This window comes from Pipistrellus kuhlii, unplaced genomic scaffold (assembly GCF_014108245.1).
Source record: "Pipistrellus kuhlii isolate mPipKuh1 unplaced genomic scaffold, mPipKuh1.p scaffold_m20_p_16, whole genome shotgun sequence".
Taxonomy (NCBI): domain Eukaryota; kingdom Metazoa; phylum Chordata; class Mammalia; order Chiroptera; family Vespertilionidae; genus Pipistrellus; species Pipistrellus kuhlii.
In genome coordinates this window covers 20846757-20869902 of record NW_023425471.1, presented here as the reverse complement: position 1 = coordinate 20869902, position 23146 = coordinate 20846757, and the positions used below count along the sequence as shown (strand labels likewise).

At 34.1% G+C, this 23146-nt stretch overlaps 1 protein-coding gene across 1 annotated transcript in view; it reads left to right on the top strand.

Annotated features, from left to right (window-relative positions):
* KLHL4 (kelch like family member 4) overlaps positions 1-23146 on the top strand; it is a 79679-nt gene that overhangs the window by 33112 nt on the left and 23421 nt on the right. The window contains exons 2-5 of the mRNA XM_036439946.2: positions 9310-9477; positions 11797-11933; positions 15283-15479; positions 20404-20616. Coding sequence (XP_036295839.1) covers positions 9310-9477; positions 11797-11933; positions 15283-15479; positions 20404-20616 — 715 coding nt within the window. The remainder of the gene's footprint in view (positions 1-9309; positions 9478-11796; positions 11934-15282; positions 15480-20403; positions 20617-23146) is intronic.

Genomic DNA, 23146 nt, shown 5'->3' with positions numbered 1-23146 from the left:
GATGGGGGGAGGCTAGTTCTGGTAGATTAAGGGAGGCAGTCAGGCTCTGTGGATTCATTTCTCTGTCTGGAATACTGATTGCCAGAACCATGGCCGCACCTCTGTTCTTCATCCCTGGCCAGGTCACTGGACTCAGCTGTAGCTCATACTGCTCATTCCTGCATGAATGTTCACTAAATCTCTTTGCTTCTCCTGTCTGAAGGTATTGCCATTCATAACCTGATTTCTCCCCTCTTAGGGCTGAGCTCTGCAGAGAGCTATGGGCTTCTGGGCCAAATCCATGGCTTCTTTGAACTCTTCTCCCTTCTCACCTCCCGGTTCACTCCCACTTGCCCAGGTTTAGATATTTTACAATGTGAGTCTCTCAGATGTGTTTGTGTGCTGAACAGGAAATAATTTGTTAAATGATAGCTGTTCAAACTGTTGAAACTTCAAGGGGAGAGAACAAGAGGATCTCTCACACTGGCACTCCTCTCTCTCATGGCACTTAAAGCATATTATTCTAAATATTAATAACAGATATAATTGTATGGATGCCCATATGCTTTGAATTCAATGAAAACATTGTATGATCGTACTTCATACTATTTTTATACCAGTATATTTACTTTCAAATAACAATTTAAATATTTTAAAATCGCATCTTAAAATAGAATCACATCTGATATATTATAATACTTATTTAACAGAAAGGGATGCATCATTTCTTTGTAGAAAATTATCTATTTATTGTAAGTTTAGAAAGGTTTAGAAAAATGTCTTAAATTATGTCACTCAGAATAAAAATATTATCTACATGAAATCAAATTTTTCAATATGTAATACATATAGCTATCATAGAGAGAAAACTTTAAGTTTGTGATCTGTTTTTGAGATTTAAGTCATCCGTTTCCATGACTCCAAATGTAGTAAAGCTTAAACTGAAATAGTATTAAATTATGTGCATAAAAGAATACATTCACATTGGACATTTATATAAACTAATACATTCATATCGGACATTTACTGAGCCTTCTCTTTGTCAGGAAAAGTATATAAATTAATCTTAAACAATCCTCCAAAAGAGAGTCAAGTATAAAAATTGTATTTAAGCAATAAAGTTCTCCCCTAGATTTCAGAAAGCAATATTTATATAGTCAAGCAAAAAATATAGAAATTAATTTTAGGGTGTAGCTTTACATTCCCTCAATAAGAATGTAATCTTTGCTATAATGAGTTTTGGAAACTTAGACAACACCATTAAAATAAGTTTTAGTTTCTATTTCATCTTTCATGGATCACTTGAAAGATGGAACAAATGGCTGACACAGAAAACCAGAAAAATATAATGAAGCTATCGATACTTGAAAACATAAGTGCCAAAAATATATAAATTTATGCACTCTATATTATCAACATCTGCTCTAGGCCTTTACATTTGAACTTTGTTCAAAGGCATGCTCTCTAATATAACTGTTTTCAGATTTTCAACTTCAAACTTGAAAGCATTTCTGAGGATCTCCACGAATATAGAGTATGTATATATTTTTATTGTAAAATTTATTTATTTATTTTGTTTTTTTTATGTTTTTGTTGAAAGTATTCCAGATATACTCCTTTTATTTTTCCCCATTGACTTCCTCCTTCCCACTCCTAGAGGCATGGAAGCATGCAACAAACTGAGGAATCTCAGAGGGAAGGGGGAGAAATTAACTAAAGAATTCATGCGCATGTATGCATAACCCAGAGTATGCATATTTTAACTTATATTGCCAAATAGCCTTCCAAAGAGGCTATTAAATTAACAATTTCACCAATTTATTAATATAATGCACTATATTCTTTCTCAAAGTAAAATTGTTACAAAATAGTTTTGCCACAAAACTACTACTCAGAAAAACACAGGAACCTCAAATATTTTATTTAAAATTAAATAAATCCAGACAACAGTAGCTTCTGTATGTCAGCACAAGAGCAGATTAAGAAGCTCCAGACCCTCATTCCTCCATGGGAACACAAGTAAACAACTACAGACTGATTAATTTTCTGAGAATTCTGAAAACATATACAACAACCAAGCAAATGACCAACCAAGAAAAAGCCACATTCAAATTGGGAGGAAATTTCATAGCATTTACCCTTGCTCTTATATCATCCCCTTCCAAGGGTGGCATGGGATATTTGGTGGAAGGCAGCTTACTTTTTAGTTTCTCTTCAGGATACAAGGAAAAGAGTGGAGCTTGTTTAAAACATTTTCTGGTCTCACTATGGGTTAGTCAAGAAACTGATTTCAGTACAGTAGCCTTCCTTATCCATAGGTTTGCTTTCTGTGGTTTCAGTTACCCATAGTCAACTACAGTCCAAAAATACTAAATGGGGAAATTTCCAAGATAAACAGTTAAGTAGTTTTAAATTGCATGCTATTCTGAGTAGTGTTTTGTAATCTCATGTCATTCCACTCCAGAACTTGAATTGTTCCTTTGTCTAATGAATCCACACTGTATACACTGCCTACCCATTAGTGACTTAGTAGCCTGTTCAGATATCAAATTGACTGTTGTGGTATTGCAGTGCTTGTGATCAAGGTACTCTTATTTTACTTAATAATGGCCACAAAGAGTAAGAGTAATGATGCTGGTAGTTTAGATGTGCTAAAGAGAAGCCACATAGTATTTTTTTGTTTGTTTAATTTAATTTTATTGTTTTAAGTGTTACAAATAGTAGTACATATATCTCCCTTTTCCCCCATTGACCTTCCCCCAGCCTCCCCTACCCACCCTGTACCTGCCCTCACCCCCCTTCCCAGTGTCTTGCATCCATTGGTTATGCTTATATGCATGCAACAAGTCCTTTGGTTGACCTTTTCTTTAAGTGAAAATTCTCAACTTACTGAGGAAAGGACAAATGGTATAATGAGGTTACTAAGATCTATGATAAGAACAAATCTTCTATCAATGAAATTGTTAAAAAAGAAAAATAAGGATATGCTAGTTTGCTATTATACTTCAAACTACAAAAGTTAAATGTGTGTATGGAAGTCATGAACAGAAAATGTGCTGTGACTGACAGCAACCTATGATGGCAGGAAGCATTGATCCTATGCAAAGAATTCAGCAGGGGATCCCTTAAAACAAAAGATATCAAGCCATTTACTGTAAGGAAAGGTTATGTGGATTCATGAATAAGTTTGGCATTTTGCCATCTCATATCAGCACAAGAAGTATGAGTGCAGTACAATAAGATATTTTGGGACACAAAATCCATATTCATATAACTTTTATTAAAGTTTGTTATAATTTACTATTAATTTTTGTTGTTTATCTCTTACTGTGCTAGTTTAAAAATTAAATTTATCATAGATATGTACGTATAGGAAAAATAGTATGCATAGATTTTGCTACTATCCAGTTTCTGGCATCCACTGGGGATGTTGGAATATATCCCCTGATATAAGGGAGGGGCACAGTTGATTTACCTAACTTAGAGCTCAGATGAGAACAATAATATAGCTTGTATCTCAGATTGTAAGTCACAGAATCCAATGGCAGGCACCAAACACATGAAAATTGCAATGGGAATACAGACTTGTGAACAACTGGAGACAAGATAGTATGGGTAAAGGAATACAGTAGAATATCTAGGGTCCACAGAAGAAATAGAAGTGAGATTTAAATAAATTAAGATATATATATATATATATATATATATATATATATATATATATATATATAGTCTCCAGCCATGTATATAAGAGATAGGAGGGTAAAGCACAGAAGATCCATATCCAGAAAAGGCCTGAGAATACCTCAAATCTTTATGCTGAGCTTTTTTTCAAAGACTTTTCCCATACAGAGCCATTATTCAAAAAATAGGAAAGGTGGCTGTCTTCCCAACTGCCCAATTTTAACAAAAATTACAAAGCATACAAAGAAACATGGAAATATCACTCTTTCAAAAGAAACAATATAAATATCCAGAAACTGGACATATTGCAATGTCAAGATGAAAAGTTTGAACTTAACTTGATATACATTGGGGACACATTGAATAATTTTGAGAAGATGTATGATATACTTGGAACTGACTTTCACTAACACTAATCTAAAATTTTATTATAGATTGGTTTAGAGAATTGGAATTCAGAATCATGAATATCAGTTAGAAACTATGGAAAGAAATAGGAGCCTGAACCAGGCTCAGGGCAACACATGGAAAAAATAGAGTAAAAAATATTTTTCATTGCCATACACTTTTATATAAACACATTTAGCATTCATAACAACTGCAAAGTAATTGCTATTATTTTCAGTTTAATAGATAAGGGATTAAAGATTCAATTAACTTCCTAATGGTTGGACATCTAGTGCTAATAGAGCTATGGCTTGAACCTATTTTTTAATATAATACTCATACTTCTGTTTTCTTGGGATATATTCCAAGAAGTGATATTACTGGGTCAAATGGCAATTCCATTTTTAAATTTTTTTTTGAGGAAACACCATACTGTTCTCCACAGTGGCTGCACCAGTCTACATTCCCACCATCAGTGCAGGAGGGTTCCTTTTTCTCCGCATCCTCACCAACATTGTTATTTGTTGATGATAACCATTCTGACAGGTGTGAGATAGTACCTCATTGTTGTTTTGATTTGCATCTCTCAGATGATTAGTGACTTTCAGCATGTTTTCATATATCTTTTGGCTTTCTGAATATCCTCTTTTGAAAAGTGTCTATTTAGGGGTCCTTTGCCCAATTAGAACAGATATTTGCATTCCTCTGTTCACAGCAGCACAATTTACAATAGCTATGATTTGGAAACAGCCTAAGTGCCCATCAGCAGATGAGTGGATTAGAAAACTGTGGTACATGTACACAATAGAATACTACACTGCTATAAAAAAGAAGGAATTCTTACCATTTGCAACAGCATGGATGTAACTGGAGAACATTATGCTAAGTGAAATAAGCCAGCCAGTGAAAGAAAAATAGCACATGATCTCACTCATTTATGGAATATAATGAACAACATAAACTGATGAATAAAAATTGGTACAGAGGCAGAGCAGCGTCAAACTACAGTGGGAAGGCTGGGGCGGGTTGGAGGAGAGGGTAAGAGATCAATGAAGGACTTGTATGCATGTATATAAGCATAACCAATGGACCCAAGACACTGGGGTGGGGAGGGCATGTGCCAGGGGGTAGGAGAGGCCGGGGAAAGTCAATGGGGAAAAGAAAAGGAGACATGTGTCCTACTATTTGTAATACTTTAAACAATAAAATAAAATTTTAAAAAAAATGACTCCCTCCAAGGGGAAAACCAAAAAACAAACAAAATAAAAAAATAAAACCTCATACTCTTTTTGGATTTATTTGGATATATACCCAGAGTGGAATTGCTGGGTCATAAGGTGGTTCTATAATTAATTTTTCTCATAACCTCCATACTGTTTTCCATAGTAGCTGGACCAATTTGTAATCCTACCAACAGTGCAGGTGGGCTTACTTTTCTCCACATCCTCTGTAACATGATGTTTGTTGATTTATTGATAGTAGCCATTCTGACAGGTGTGAAGTGATATTTAATTGTGGTTTTAGTTTGCACTTCTCTGATGATTATTGACATTGAGCATTTTCTATATGTCTTTTAGCCATCTGTATGTCCTCTTTGGGAAAGCGTCTACTCAATTTTTAAGTTGGATTTTAGGGTTTGTTTGTTTGTTTGTTTGGTATTGAGTTGTATGAGCTCTTTATAAATTTTGGATATTCACCCATTATCAGATATTTCATTAGCAAATACGTTCTCCTATTAAGTATGCTCTTTACATTTTCTTGATGTTTTCCTTTGCTGTGCAAGAAATTTTTAGTTTGATGTCCCATTTATTTATTTATTCTTTCGTTTCCCTTGCTCAAGGATATTTGTCAAAAAAATTACTAAAAGTTATGTCAGAGAGTTTACTGCCTATGATTTCTTCTATGTATATATGGTTTTGGGTCTTACATTTAAGAATGTAATCCACTTTGTTTTTATTCTTTTTTTAAAATTCATCTTTATTGTTGAAATATTGCAGGTGTCTTCTTTTTCCCCCATTGACCCTCTCCAGCCCACACCTGCACCCCCCATAAGCCTTCGGAGAACTGCACTATTGTTTGTGTGTATAGGCTATGCATATATGCATAAATACAAGTTCTTTGCTTAATCTCTTCCCACCCACTTCCCCCTTCTTTTTGAGATTCATCAGTCTTTTCCATGCTTCTACCACTATGTCTCTAGATCTATTTTGTTCAGCAGTTTGTTTTGTTCATTAGATTTCACATATGAGTGAAATCATGTGATACTTATCTTTCCTTGACTGGCTTATTTCACTTAGCATAATGCTCTTCAGGTCTCTCCATACTGTCTCAAAGGGTAAGAGATCCTTCTTTTGAACAGCTGCATAGTATTCCATTGTATAAATGTACCACAGCTTTTTATACACTCATCTACTGATGAGCACTTGGTCTGTAAGTTCTAGAATCCAGTTAGGTTTTAAGAAAGGAAAACCTATGCTCATAGAAAATAAATGACTTGTACAAAATCACATAGTCAACTAGCAGCAGAGCCTTCAATGGGACTCATTTTTATTTTGTTATTTTGCTTCATATTTTTTTATGTTTTATATATATTTTTTGCAGTCTTTTGGACTTTTATTTTTTCTTCTTTACTGATTAAGGTATTGTTTATGTGTCTTTATCTTCCCATTGCCCCCTACTCCCCACTCATGCCCTCACCTCTCTGGTGTCTGTGCCCATTGGTTAGGCTTATATGCATGCATTCAATTCTTTTGGTTGATCTCTCCCCCTTACCTCCACCCTTCCCTACCTTCCCTCTGAGATTTGACAGACTGATCAATGCTTCTCTGTCTCTGGATCTGTTTTTGTTCATCAGTTTATGTTGTTCATTATATTCCACAAATGAGTGAGAACATGTGATATTTCTCTTTCTCTGACTGGCTTATTTCACTTAGCATAATGCTCTCTATGTCCATTTATGATGTTGCAGATGGTAAGAATTTGTACTGCAGTGTAGTATTTCATATTGTAGATGTACCAGTTTTCTAATCCACTCATCTGCTGATGGATACTTAGGTTGCTTCCAAATATTAGCTATTGTAAATTGTGCTGCTATGAACATAGGGATGCATATATCCTTTCTGATTGGTGTTTCTAGTTTCTTGGGATATATTCCTAGAAGTGGGATTACTAGGTCAAATGACAGTTTCATTTTTAGTGTTTTGAGGAAACTCCATACTGTTCTCCACAGTGGTTGCACCAGTCTGCATTCCCACCACCAGTGCACGAGGGTTCCTTTTTCTCCACATCCTCACCAACACTTCTCCTTTGTTGATTTAAGTTATTTAGCTATAAAAGGGAAAATCATACTCCTAGCTTTCTGGTGTGCCTGACAAATCTACCACCATTAGAGGACAAACTTTTGGATTTAGTTATTATTTGATAACATACTGAACTTCTTGGAAGAGGTAACTAATTCATGCTGTTGTAAGTTCTTAGCCTCTCCAGTGTACTTCCAGATCCATGGAACCATTTGATGGCTGAGTATTATGATGAGAAGGAGACAGAGCAGGACAAATTTTAGTTCATAGGGAAGTCCAGGTCCCTTCTTATTTGATGAAGAAGGTCAAAGTAGGGAATCTTGGGTCACCATGGAGCAATGTGAAGCCATAGGGCATTTGGAGAACAATAAGGGATAGATAGCACAAAAAGAGAGGCATATAAAATAAACATATATCATCCTATCCTTATTAGCCAAACAATATTTTGGCTGAATATCTCAGATTCTTTAAAGGTTAAAAAGATTCAATGCTGAATATTTTATTTGAATTAAAAAGACAAAAAGGATAATACCACCCTGGACCAATTGTCTTAAAAAACAAACAAACATAAAACAAAACAAAAAACAACAACAACAAAAAACAACTAACAACAAAGTCCAAGTTGTTGGTAGAAGGAACGTAAAACTAATCCTATCTGGTGGTTGGAAAGTGATGCATAGAAGCAGAAAAGGTGACAAGCAAAGTATGTAAGCATGCTCACCCAACCATCAAATTTTTCAGATTCCACTGATTGTAAATTTCTATGTGCTTGCATTAGTATTTAAATCTGCCATTTTGTGATGTTGAAAAGACACATCGACATAGTTCAGTGTTATAAAATCAATAGTTGTCATATTGTTCTAAAGAGTCAAAGGGCACAAAGTTCCAGTTACAAGATGAATAACTTAACTTGGGGGAATCCAATGTACAGAATTGTAACTAGTTAACAGTACTGTATTATATACTTGAAAATTGCTATAAGAGTGAAATTTAAATGTTCTTACCATGTGTGCACAATATGGTAACTATGCAAGATTGTGGATATTTTAATCTCATTGTGGTAATCATTTCACACTATCTAGGCATATGAAATCGCCATATTGTATACCTTAAACTTACACAATGTTGCCCAGACAGAGTGGCTGAGTTGGCTGACTGGAATCTTGTGCACCAAAAGGTTGCTGGTTAGATGATTTCTGGTCAGGGCACATACCTGACTTTTGGATTTGATTCCCAGTTGGGGCATCTATAGAAGACAACCAATCAATATTTTTATCACATCAGTCTCTGTCTCTGTCTGTTTCTGTCTCTCTCTCTCTCCTCACCTCTCTTTCTCTCTCCATCTCTTTCTCTCTCTCTCTCTTTCTTCTCTCCCTGCCTCTCTCTAAGCATGTCCTCACATGAATATTAAAAAAGGGTATACAAAAAGTAAAATAAACTTGCACACTTTTTATATTAATTATATATCAGTAAAGCTGGTAAACAAATATGAAAGATGGAAATATGTATATTTTCTTGATAGGTTTGATATATTATAAAAAATGTTATGCAACTCTAAAACTTAAGATTATTCAATAAATACTTATAATGTTTAATGAGTACACCATGAAGAAGCTTCAAGCCATAAACAAATCTGAAACATAATTGTGAATCCTGCCTACAATATCATGCCTAATGTCATTATTGTAATACCAAGAAAAATTAAAGATATATGATAGCATTTTGAAGTTCATGTTTGTGTATATGACAATTAATACTAGCCCTGCAGCTGCACCATACATAGTATGGTTCAGTTCCTGATATAAACACTAATCATCACACTTTACTTTAATGGAAGATTAGGCAACTAATCTGTACTCCAAAACATTTCTTTTAAAAGTTGATGTGCCTAAATTTCCACTGTATATTAGCACATTCACTAGGAGAATAAACCATATTCTTACTCTTATCCCCCTTTCAGATTACATACTGAACATCCTGAAGAAATGAATCTCAGTATACCTGAGGAGGAGTTCCATGCTGTAAATCATGCAGAGAAAACTCTCCATAAAATGCAGAACTACCTGAAAGAGAAACAACTCTGTGATGTGTTCCTCATTGTTGGACACCTCCGAATCCCAGCTCATAGGTAAGTATCCTTATGCAGACAGAATGTTTGGTGATTAGAGTATGAATGAACAAGCATGAATGAAAAATAATCAGTCCATTGATTATAAATTGGAACACTTGAGTTGCTTCAGTGTTTTGGAAATTAACCCCTTATCAGATATATTGTTGAAAAACATGTTGTCCCATACAGGGGACTCACTTTTTATTTTGTTGGTTGTTCCTTTACTGTGCAGAAGCTTTTTATTTTGATTTATTCCCATTTGTTTATTTTCTCCTTAGTTTCTCTTGCCCTAAGAGATGTATCAGCAAACATATTACTATAAGAGATGTTTGAAATTTTGCTGCCTATGGTTTCTTCTAAGATTTTTTGGTTTCATGAATTACATTTAAGTCATTTTATCAATTTTGAATTTATTCATATGTATTGTGTAAATTGGTGGCTTAGTTTGATTTTTTCCATGTATCTCTCCAATTTCTTCAACACAATTTATTGAATAGACTATCTTTACTCCATTGTATGTCCTTGCCTCCTTTGTCAAATATTAATTGAGCATAATGGTTTGGGTTGATTTATGGGGTCTTTGTTCTATTCCATTGATCTACATGCCTGTTCCTGTGCCAATATCAGGCTGTTTTGATTGCAGTGGCACTGTAGTATAAATTGATATCTGGTATTGTCATCCCTCCAACTATGTTCTTTCTCAGGATTGCTGAGACTATTTAGCATCTTTTTGGGTTCCATATAGATTTTTGGAGTGTATGTTCTAGATGTGTAAAATATGACATTGGTATTTTAATGGGGATTGCACTGAACCTATAGATTGCTTGTGTAGTATGAAGTTTTTGATGATGTTGATTCTAGCAATCCATGACCACTGGTTTATATTTTCCTTTCTGTCTTTTTGTACTGCCCTATAGATTTCCAAGTGCGGGTCTTTTATCTCCTTGGTTAATTTTATTCCTAAATGTCTTAATTTTTTTTGTTGCAATGGTAAATGGGGTTGCTTTTTGTAGTTTCTCTTTCTGAGAGTTCATTATTGGTGAATAAAAATGACAAATTTATGGGTATTAATATTGTATTCTGCTAATTTTGCATCGTATCTGCCTACATTGCCAAACTCATTTATTAAACTTAGTAGTTTTTTGGTGGACTCTTTAGGACTTTCAATGTACAATATCATCTCATCTGCCAATAATGACAGCTTTACTTCCACCTTTCAAATTTGGATGCTTTTTAGTTTTTCTTCTTGTCTGATCACTATGACTAAGACTTCCAGTACTATATTGAATGAAAGGGTTGCTTTTGGGATTGAAGACTGGTGTAGCAATTATGGAAAACAGTATGGAGTTTCATCAAAAAGTTTAAAAAAAAAAAAAAAAAAAAAAAGGGCCCTAGCTGATTTGGCTCAGTGGATAGAGTAAAGTGAAGTGTCCCAGGATTGATTCCAGTCAAGGGCACATGCCCCCGTTATAGGCTTGATCCCCAATAGGGGGCATGCAGGAGACAGCTGATCAATGATTCTCTCTCATCATTGATGTTTCTATCTCCCTCTCCCATCCTCTCTGAAATATTTTTTTTTAAAGTTAAAAAAGAAACTAATATTTGACCTAGTGATCCCACTTCTAGGAATATATCCTAAGAAACACAAAACACCAATGAGAAATAATATATGCACCCCTATGTTCATAACAGCACAATTTACAATAGCTAAGATTTGGAAACAGCCCAAGTGCCCATCAGTATATGAGTGGATAAAAATTCTGTGGTACATGTATATCATGGAATAGCATGCAGCTGTCCAAACAAGGATCCCTTACTCTTTGAGACAGCATGAAGGGATCTGGAGAATATTATGCTAAGTGAAATAAACCAGCCAGAGAAAGACAAGTGTCACATGATCTCACTCATATGCAGAATCTAATGCACAAACCTAACTGATGAAAAATATAGATCCAAAGACAGAACATGGAACAGATTGATGAATTTCAGAGGGAAGGTACAGGTGGGTGTGGGTAGGGAGAGATTAACTGGGGAACTTAATATGCATTTATGCATAGATCATAGATACAGACAATAGTGTATTGAAGGCCTGGGATGCAGGTGCTAGGTGAAGGGGCTCAATTGGGCAAAGGGGTACATATACAATGCTTTTACAATAAAGAAACATTTTTTTCCAAAAGCTTTACTGTATATTATTCAATTTCCTATGGTATATTTAGAAGATACAAACTTGAAAAAATGATTAAGAAATACATCACAAATCCTTTAAAAGAATATCAAGTTACTATTTGCCTTTCTAATTTCACTAGTTTTACTATGAAAACTTCTTATTTCCAGGTTGGTTCTCAGTGCCATGTCTGATTATTTTGCTGCAATGTTTACTAATGATTTGCTTGAAGCCAAACAACAAGAGGTCAAGATGGAAGGAATTGATCCTATTGCTCTTAATTCCTTGGTGCAGTATGCTTACACAGGTAAGTGCTTGGCGTATACTAACTCAATTAATCCTTACAATAATACTATATTATATAACCCTCATTATTATTATTCCTATTCAACAAGTTAAAAATTAAGAATAGACTAGTTAAGTAACTTTTTAAAAAGTAATAAGGTGCAGAATCAGGATTTAAATTCAATTCTATATAATAATGATAAAAGAATATGCAAATTGTCTGGGACACCATAATGTCATAACCACTCAGCAGGTGGCATTCACAGCAGGCATGGATGGGTGGGGCCTTGTAGCATCTGGGGACAAGGCAGGGCTGCCGCAGGGGTGAGTTGGACATGCATAGAAGGAGGCCTCTGCCGCAAGCCTGACCCAGTGGCCAGGAAGTGGCAGAGGCCTCCATCTCCATGTGTCTACACTGGGACTTAGGCAGGCACACGCAGAAGGAAGCCTCTGTCTCCACACACCTGTGCCAGGAGTTAGGCAGGCATGCGCAGAGGGAGGCCTCCACTGCAGACATGCCTCTGAGGGTCCACAGGCCTCTGTCATGGCCCAACCTGGGGTCTGTAGGTTTTCCCCGGCTCTAGCCCCAGATGGAAAACAGGGCTTCCACACTATGAGAGGGTACAAGCCAGGCTGGGAGATTTCCCCCGCACCCCCCCCCCCCCCCCACACACACAAGTGCACAGATTTCATGCACCACACCATTAGTATACTGTAAAAGAACAAGAAGGCAAGAAGTAAGAACTATGATATTTAAAAAATATGACCATAAGAGAATAGACCTTCCTCTCTCTCTCTCTCTCTCTCTCTCTCTCCCTCCCTCCCTCCTCTCTCCTCTCTTCTCTCTTCTCTCTTCTCTCTCCCTCTTCTCTTTCATAATATGGGTATACTGTCATTTATAAAAATGAGACTACAAGCCAGATATTTTAACTCTACATTTGAAATTTGTACAGTCTCTTTATTTGAAATATGTAGTTATGTATATTCAAATTTTAAAATAAACAGATATAACAGAATGTGTTTTGGGACCAAATAGTATGTATGTGTGTTCATCTAAGTATGTAGTCATTCATTCATTAATTCTAAATTTATTGAAGAATAATTGACAAATTGTACGTATTTAAATTTGTCAATTTACAGTGTGATGATTTGTGGTATATATGATTATGAAGATCAAGATATTTAATGCATATATCATCTCAAATAGTTAACTCTTTTTGTATGTGATAAGGACACCTAAGATTCACTCTCAGTATAAACTACAGTCACCATACTGTGCACTAGATCCCCAGAACTTTTATAACAGAAAGTGTATCATTTAACCTACATTTACCTTGTGCAACTCTCACCCCTTGGCACCAACCAATTTATTTACTTTTTCTATGAAATCATTTTTTTTTTATTCCACATACAAGTGATACTATACTTTTTGTGTCTGGCTAACTTCACTTAACATAATGTCCTCCAGTTCATCCATGTTGTCACAAATGGCAATATTTCCATCTTTCTCATAGGTAAGTAATATTCAATTTTATATATATATATATATATATATATATATATATATATATATATATATATATATATATACCTATCTATATAAATACACATTTTCTTTATCAACTCATCTGTCAAAAGATGGGTTGTTTTCATATCTTGGCTCCTGTTAATAATGTTGCAATGAACATCAGAGTGTAGATACATAAATACCTTTCCTTTAGGTATTTACCCCAGAATGAGGTTTCTGGATCATACATAGTTCTATTTTTTAAAATATTTTAGAAACCTTCTTACTGTTTGCAATAATGGGTATATCAATTGAAATTCCCAGAAACAATACACAGCAGTTTCCTTTTATCCAAAGCCTCATTAATGTTGGTATCCCTTCTGTTTTTACTATTAACCATCCTAACAGGTATGAGGTGAAATCTCATTGTAGTTTTGATATGCATTTTCCTGATGACTAGTGATGTCCAGCACTTTTTCATGTTCCTATTGGCAAGGTGTATATCTTCTTTAAAAAAAATGTCAATTCATTCCTTTTGCCCGTTTTTAATTAGATTGATTTTGTGTTATAGAAATGTATAAATCCTTTACATATTTTGTACATTAACCCCTTCTCATGTATATGTTTTGCAAATAGTTTACCTCATTCTATCAGTTGCTTTTTCAGTTTATTTTTTGTTTTCTTTGCTATGTAGTTCCTCTTGTTTATTTTAGCTTTTCTTGCTTATGCTTTGGTGTCTTATCTAATAAATTATTGTCAAAACCACTGTCAAGGAGCTTTTTTGTTATGCTTTCTCCTAAGAGTTTCACTTATTTAGAAATCAATATCCTGATATCCAGGCCAGATTTCAATGTCTATAGCAGGTGAATCTTTAGGTCTGAAACTGAGAATAGTTAATACTTCTCTGGGTCTCATGAAATATAGGCAGGGCTCTTCCTTCAAAATCCAGGACAAGAAACAACACGAGAAAGTCTACTGTTGGACTGGACCCCTTTATAACATATTTTAGAGGGTAAACCAAATATAAAGCATCTCATAGTATGTATTATTCTTTATAGTTTTGCAACATATAGAAACAATATTAAGGTATTTTACAAGGCCAGTTTATATAAAATTCATATGAAATATCATTATTTATAACTTACCAATAGCTTGGTTTAAACAAAAAAATTGGCAATTTAACTTATCAAAATAACATAACATTTATAATAATTCATATAATATTTGCTTCAAAATAATAGATATACCAATATAAATAAAACAGTTTAATTTATAATATAATATAAGCAATTCTTATTTCAAGGACTGTTGGCAACATTTTCTTTTTTTTCTTTTTTTAAGACAGTATCAAGTATCAATTCCAGAATTAATATTTGGGCCAAGATATCCTTCTTAGCTAATAAATACAGATTAAAAAACTGGCACAGAAGCTCAATGTTCTTATGTACCACGATTTTTTCCACACAAATGACTGATATCTGTTTGGCCAATTGTATTACCCTTATACAAGATTGCATTATGTTACTTAAGTCATAATATGAAGCGTTTTTTTATATATAAGATTTAGTTGCAGGACTAAGATAAAGAAATAAGTTGCTCTTCTTTGCAATGATAGTATTCAATGTTCATTTGCTACAGTGTTTTTGGATAATTTATTGTAGTTCGGCCTCCGTCAGTCATTTTATTAGCATTTATACAAATTCTCTTGTACTATTATAGTATATGTTGGCTTGAGATGGTGGTTACTGTACTCTTGAAAATATAATCTCACTAATGAGAGAAAGTGAAAATTTCAACTAACTAGCTTATTTGTGTCCTACTTTATGAGACAAGTAATCATTCTTTACTTTTTCAAACCATCTAGGTGTCCTGCAACTGAAAGAAGATACTATCGAAAGTTTGCTGGCTGCAGCTTGTCTCCTGCAACTGACTCAAGTTATTGACGTCTGCTCCAATTTTCTCATAAAGCAACTCCATCCTTCAAACTGCTTAGGGATTCGGTCATTTGGAGATGCCCAGGGTTGTACAGAGCTCCTGACTGTGGCACATAAATACACAATGGTAAAATCAACTGATTCAAATTAATTTATAGTAATGTATTAACACAGTATCTAAGTTACTGATTGTTTTTGCTGATATGTTTATGTATATGTGTACATAAATATATATACACTAGAGGCTAAGTGCACAAAATCTGTGCATGGTGTGTGTGTGGGTGGGTCCCCCTCAGCCCAACCTGCACCCTTTCTAATCCAGGACCACTGGCTCCTAATCACTCACCTGCCTGTCTGGCTGGTCGCCCCTAACTGCTCCCCTTTGCTGGCCAGCTGTCCCCAACTGGCCCCCTTGCTGGTCTGGTTGCCCCACACAGCCTGTTTGTTCAGTCCTTTGGCTGTCCCTCGCTAACCCTGACTTTCAAATAATAGACATTAGATTAAAATATGTGTCTGGTTGAGTTGTACTCAATCAAGTTTCTCATTCTTGAAACTAAAAAAGGTTTATTGGAATATCAAAGCCTGAAGAAATGAAAATATTGCCCCAAATTAAATTCTACAAGCATATTTCAATTCAAATCCACATTATTAAGAAAACATAATTTTCCAAATATTTTGCACTCTTAGAACTTTAATTTTTAACTTTGTGCAAATTATGATTTATAATGAAAATATTCAATAAATAAAAATTGATAGATTAATACAGATTAAAATGCTTAAGAACTAGAAAATTATTCAATAGTAACTCAGACAATTCTATTGTATGGATTTTTTGTCTTAATGAAAACATATTTTGGTTAAAAGCAATTTGTGGTCCAATCCCTTAACTTAATTAATTTAAACCACCTCTCAATTCTATTACTAATCATAATAAATTGAGTAAACACATTCTTATATGCTAATTCTTTGAAAGCTGCATGGCATAAGACTATGTTTACTCAGACAAGTGACCATGACATGAAAGATTCATCTGTTAGAGAGGCAAAAGAACAGTAGACATATGGTAAACATACTTTTACCATTATCAGGATACAAATTGCCTAATGTAAAGAAGAAAATGAACTTTTTAACCTCTGAAGCAGGAAACAACAGAAGAGATCTTTCTGTGACAATCAAAAGATAAATATTTCAGGCTAAGAAAATTGCTACAGTAAAAAAAAACACACACTCAAAGATTCAATATTAAAAGACATACATAAAAGTGAACAGTAGAGAAAATTATTCCTAAGAATAAGAAAAAAAATAACATTAATATTAAAATTTAGGATTGAGAGGATTAAGATGTATATAAATAAAAATTATTTTCTATAGTTTTAAAATGTCCAAAGTTCTAATATTTTAATTCTCTAAAAATTATTGTAAAAATTTTCCCCTCATCTTTCCATCTCTGGTCAATTTTGAAAATATGAAGTTTCAAACATATTCCTGAAGCATTATGTGGATAATTATATTATAATGGATTGGTGTTTTAACATATGTCATTTAGTTATGATATTTATATTACTATATCCCAGATATAGATACAATATAATTTATAAGAACAGCAATTATGTAGTTTAAAGGTTAATCCTACCTTAAAAACCAAACATGGAAAACTTCCTGTTAAATTACTTAAATTCTTGAATTAAGTATTAGCAGCTTCCTGGCTGGTATCTTACTTTTGCAGACAAAACACATGCCGATAAACAGCTTGAATTATTTTTGTTGCTCAAAACCACCTTCTCTTCCTTTTCCTATTATGTGATTTTTAAAGCAGGATGTGCATAAAAACAATATTGTTGTCTTCTTTAATTCCTCTTCTTTAGCTATTTTAGTATATATTATTAGTGGAGTAAAATAGGTAAAGCTCTTGTTATAATAATGTTTTTATAATGCTGTATTAAGAGTATAAAAACACAAATTATTTTAACAATTTGATTACAATTGTTTGATCACAGACTACATAAAACAGATTAATCTCCCTAATGTGTATGGGCCCAACTCAGAAACACCATCATAGACACATCCAGAATGTTTAGCCAAAAGTCTAGACATTCCCTGGTTCAGTCAAGTTGATGCATAACCACTATAATCATATAAACAGTAATCTACATTAATGAAACATTAAGCAAGTATGCTAAATTTATTTAATAAGTTTTACAATGTAAATGTAGATTTAAAAAATGAATATCAAACCAAAGGTACAAAAATATTCTTAAGAATGAGCATGGAAGAAAAGTTTTACCTTGAAATTAGGAGCAAATAATTCCAGAATAAAAAAATATAAAATTAATATGTAAGCTTAACTATATGTTCTCTATAGTACTGTATATTCCAATGCTACATCTAGGTAATTCAAACCAGTAAATTTATTTTTATTTACACTAATTACCTATATCACTAGGCTATTTTCAGTAATCACATCAGGCAGCCACTCTGAAGCCATAACAAATTCTAACAAAAAATCTAATTTCCAGATATATTTAAATATGACCATCATATAAACCATTTTAATGATTTCTTAACTTTCTCAGAGGCATAATTCAAGTTTATTGACTGAATATGACCCCATTAACCATTGAGTGGGTTTTACACAATGAGCAAATTCATGGGAAGAAGTCAAATTATCAAATTAAGTGTTTGGAAGAAGTTGATTCCAACCCTCATGGAATAACTTTGAGGGGTTCAAGACCTCATTGGAGGAAGTAGCTGGGGAAGTGGTGAAAAAGCAAGAGAACTAGAATTAGAAGTGGAGCCTGAAGATGTGACTGCATTGCTGCAGTCTTATGACAAGACTTTAACGAATGAGGAATCGCTTCTTATGAGTGAGGAAAAATAAAGTGGTTTTGTGAGATGGAATCTACTCCTGGTGAAGATTCTGTGAAGACTGAAGAATGTTAAAGTGACAACAAATGATTTAGAATAGTACATAAACTTAGTGGATGAAGCAGCAGCAGGGATTGAGAGAAATGATTGTAATTTTGAAGGAAGGTCTGTGGGTAAACTGCTATCAAATAGTATTGCACGGCTACAGAAAAACCATTTGTAAAAAGAAGTCAATTAATGCATTAAACTTCAGTGTTTTCTTATTTTAAGGAATTTTGGTAACCACTTAGCCTTTAGCAGTTACCAGCCTGATCAGTCAGAAGCCTTCAACATCAAGGCAAGACCCTGTACCAGCAAACATATTATTTCTCAAGGAAGGCCCAGATGATGGTTAGCATCTTTTAGCAATGAAGTATTTTTAATTAAGGTATATACATTGTTTTTATAGACATAATGCTATTGCATGCTTAATAGACTACAGTGTGGTTTAATATAACTTTTATATGCACTGGGAAACCAAAAGGTTTTTATAACTCACTTTATTGTGATATTAAGTTCTTTCTGGTCTGTAATTGAACCTGCAATATCTCCAAGATATGCCTATACTTTGACATTTATTGCACAGGAGACCAAACAATTCACACAGCCTGTTTTCTATATAAATAATTCCACTTCCCACAAGACCACATTGGTAATGACCATATTTTTTAAAGAAATCCATTAAGTTTGAAGTGTTATACATGTGTAATAGCTCCATTATTTTGCTACAGGTTAAAGACTTTTCAGACAGGGTCATCAGCTACATATAAGGACCCCAGTCTCTGAATTGTTTGCCTTAGTCACAAGAGGGAAGTTTGTCTAAATAGGGAGTTAACTCGCATTTATGGTATCAGAGCTTCTTGATGGGTCTGTCAAACGTGATGGTTGTTGTATGGATAAGTTTGCTATTAGACTAACTCAGTTCCACAATGATTAAACTCAGAGTGGAGCTGAGGAAGTGATATGATTTATCCAGTTCCCCCAGCTACTCATAAGCTCTCTTAAACTGCTTCCAGAATAGTATCTATTTATTGTAAAATGTAAATTACCAACTAGACATGTTTATCTTCATTTCAGAAGCATTTTTCATTGCATTTAAAAATTGAGATCTTTACTATAAAATGTTGGAAACAATCTTTATGTTGTCAAATAAAAACATATAACATTATGAATCATCAAAAATATATAGTGGTGTTTCAATAAAAGAAAATTGAAACACAGCTGCCTAAAATTTGATGCTTGACAAAATACAAGACAACACACTGACAGAAGAGAACATTAAGGTATAATATATAAAAATTGAAAGATAACCCACCCCCTCAAAAACAAACAAACATGGGAGACCCTTTTATATTTTTTGGGAACTGCAGATTGTTATTCATTCTAAAAGATACCTTTGCCTTGGTAAATATATGACAATGTTTTTCCATAGTAGAAAATGTTTTTTCATCAATATTTTGTTTCTTCTCAAAGAAATTCAGTGTGTTGTTTTCTGTGTTGACAGCCAGACTTACTTCTCCCAAGCACCCAAAAATGCCTCCAGCTTGAAAATTTTCAGCCTTTCTCTTAATGTTTTTTAAAATCATATGGAGAACTTATTAAAACAAATTCTTCCAGCTAAAGACCAACAGGCCAGTCATTTCTGGAGTTATAAGCTGTTGTGACCTACAAAAGCTGAAAGATAAAGGCACTCTTATCCACTTGGACACTATCCATATGAGCTCTGAAGTGCTTAGGGCCATTCCTGGGTACTTAAATAATTTCAAGAAGAAGCATTTGCTTCCCTCTCCCTCTCCCTCTCTCAGTACCCATTCTTTTTGTGAAGTTTCTCAAAGTGAAATTCTTTGATATGCTTATTTTGTTAAGTTTCTAAAGAGCCCTAGCTGGTTTTGCTAATGGATAGAGCATTGTCCTGCAAACCAAAGGATCCCAGGTTCTATTCCAGCCAAGGGCACATGCCCAAGTTGCAGGCTCAATCCCCAGTAGAGGGCATGCAGGACACAACTGACCAATGATTCTTTCTCATCATTGATGTTTCTGTCTCTCCCTCTGTCTTCCTTTCTGAAATCAATAATTTTTAAATATATATATATATTTTTAAAAGTTTCTAAAGAACAAAGTTTCAGTAGATGACCTCTCTTTTCTAGGAACACTTCATCGATGTGATAAAGAACCAAGAATTCCTCCTGCTTCCAGCTAATGAAATCTCCAAACTTCTGTGCAGTGATGATATTAACGTGCCTGATGAAGAAACCATTTTCCATGCTCTGATGGACTGGGTGGGGCATGATGTGCAGAGTAGGCAACAAGAACTGTCCAGGCTCCTTTATTACATCAGACTGCCATTACTTCCACCACATGTATGAACATTTACCAGTAATATAATTATACTTTAAACTACCACTTGGCATTAATCCATTCCTGATTTGTCCCTTGTATTATATTCAGAGGAATTTGGTTAATTGGAAAGCACAGGATTTGTTTGGCAGAAGGACATGCCCAGTCTTCAATCAGTAATATTAATGTTGAAGAGAGAGGAAACAAAGATTTTTAAAAACTATAGATAATCCACATTATCTAATGAGCATCCTCGTCAGTTTCAATTTCCTCTCACCAAACAGAACTTAAAACAAGCAGGAAAAATGACTAGGCTAACTTTTTCTTTCCATGCTTACCTTCCAGGCAAGGTGATAATAATCAGTACAAGATCATACCAGAGAGGACTGTAGAAAGGAATTATATTCTACTAACATGGATAATTAGCTACAAGGATCGAAAGAGTACTATATAGTAGTATCAGATGCACTAAAATAATATTATAATAATGACATCTCCACATGCATGCTGAAAGCTCATGTGGAGATGTAGAAATTATAGTAGAAATTATTCTAAAAACAAACACCCTTGAATAAGATTCAGGATTGACCCACCTCATACTGAATTTTAGTATGTGAAATCTAATGATGTTAGAGTGCAGTTCTCTCTATATAATTCCACCATTACTGATAACCACAATTATTTCTGTGTAGCAAATTGGCCAATAGTATGTATCATTTACATACTATATATTCATTAATATGTGACACATATATATACTTCATATACTGTATAGACTGTGACTAAAGTTTTCAAATATCATCCACTTTGAAAGGAGGGACCTTATCTGTACTAAGTGAGGCAGTAGGTTCATAAACATTAAAAGTAATTTATTTTCAAAAAATTACTAATTAAATGTCAATATTGAACTTATGGTTTCTCTAGCTTGTTAACTTATAGTTGTTAATTAAATACCATGGAACTACATATTTATTCTTCAGAATCTGTCTATATTTAATGAAAGAACATTGACTACCCTCCTGAGTATAGCAACATTATCCAAAGGGCAAGGCAATAGTAACATCAAAAAGAGAAACATTAAAATATATATGTCATGTTAGACCCAACGTTCAGAAACTATAGAAATTATGTGTTCTTGTGAATGTATATAACTTGTGTGTGTGTTATTCTCATGATATGGTCTATTTGACTTATGATATTCTTTAAAGCAGTACTGCTCAAAATGTCCCTGAACCAGAAACATAGCCTTGTCCGGGAGCTTGTCAGAAACTCAGTAGCTCAGGTCCACTACAACAGGCCTACCAAAATAATTTCTGGGGGGTGATTCCAAGGAATCTGTTAATATGTTCTCCATATGATTTTAAAACATGCAAAAATTTAAGATGCAGTGGTATAAAGGACCAGAACCCTTTAACTGTACAATGCTGTAAGCCTATATGATATTCTTTCAGAAAGATTCTTAGTTTGAACTTTCCTTACTTTATGGGAGTGGGAAAATTTCCAGCCCAAACACAAAACCAGCGGTGCCTTGGCCTCCCGCCCCAGAGTGGGCCTTATGCCTAAAATGTGGACGTTGAAAACATTTTTTGATGGTGGTAGTGGTGGGCAATAGCATACAGAATATAACTTCCAAAGCAAGTTTAAAAGTGTCCTTAAACAAGTACCCTAAAAATTAAATATACTTATAAATGTTCATAAATCTCCAAAGAATATTTTTGAAAAAATCAACAACTATATAGCCCAGTTTGCAAACCTATTTTCAGAAGTGTATGAATTGAGGAAATGCCTGGGATCTCACTCGCTAAGTCAAAACAGAGATCCATCAGAGATGACAGGTGGAGCAAGAACAGAGCTAGGGTTAACCAGTACAGAACAGGAAACTTCTGTGAAGTTTTATGGATTGAGGTTAACACTTCCACTCCAACAATCTGCTTGTTATTCCTCCCTATGACACTGTGGTCCCAAAACGCAAAGAAATTAATCTAAATAACCCTTGGCAAAATTCTGAAACAAAGCTTAATTTCTCAACTCATTTCAAGAAAAATAATTTACTTAGCTCTTATCCCATTCAATAAGTGTTCTATTGACTGCCAGGGAGTATTGTTTAGAAGTATTACTCACTTAATAGTGCTAATGTATTAGCTGTTGACATTACTAATACAAGTACCTTATTGATGTTATACATATACATGTAAATAATTTTTAAAAGACCTACTTTCAGAATACTTTACAAAAGTGATTTAATGATAAAGATGCAACCTCCTATGGATAATATTATTTTATTTTAACTGAGCATGTCTGTACCACCTCTCCTAAATCCACCAAAAACATGACTGCTTCTCTAGCTACATGCCATAGACTGAGAGATGCTTGCTTTGTGCATACAAACCCTTACTCTTTGATTGCTTTTCAATAACATATTTTATGAGTGCTCTTTCACTCCTTGAGATTATATGCATATATACTTAAAAGATGAATATGTCAAATAAATCTTCATTGATTATTAGCTAATACCATGAGGCTTTAAATCACTTTAAATAAGTGAACATAAAA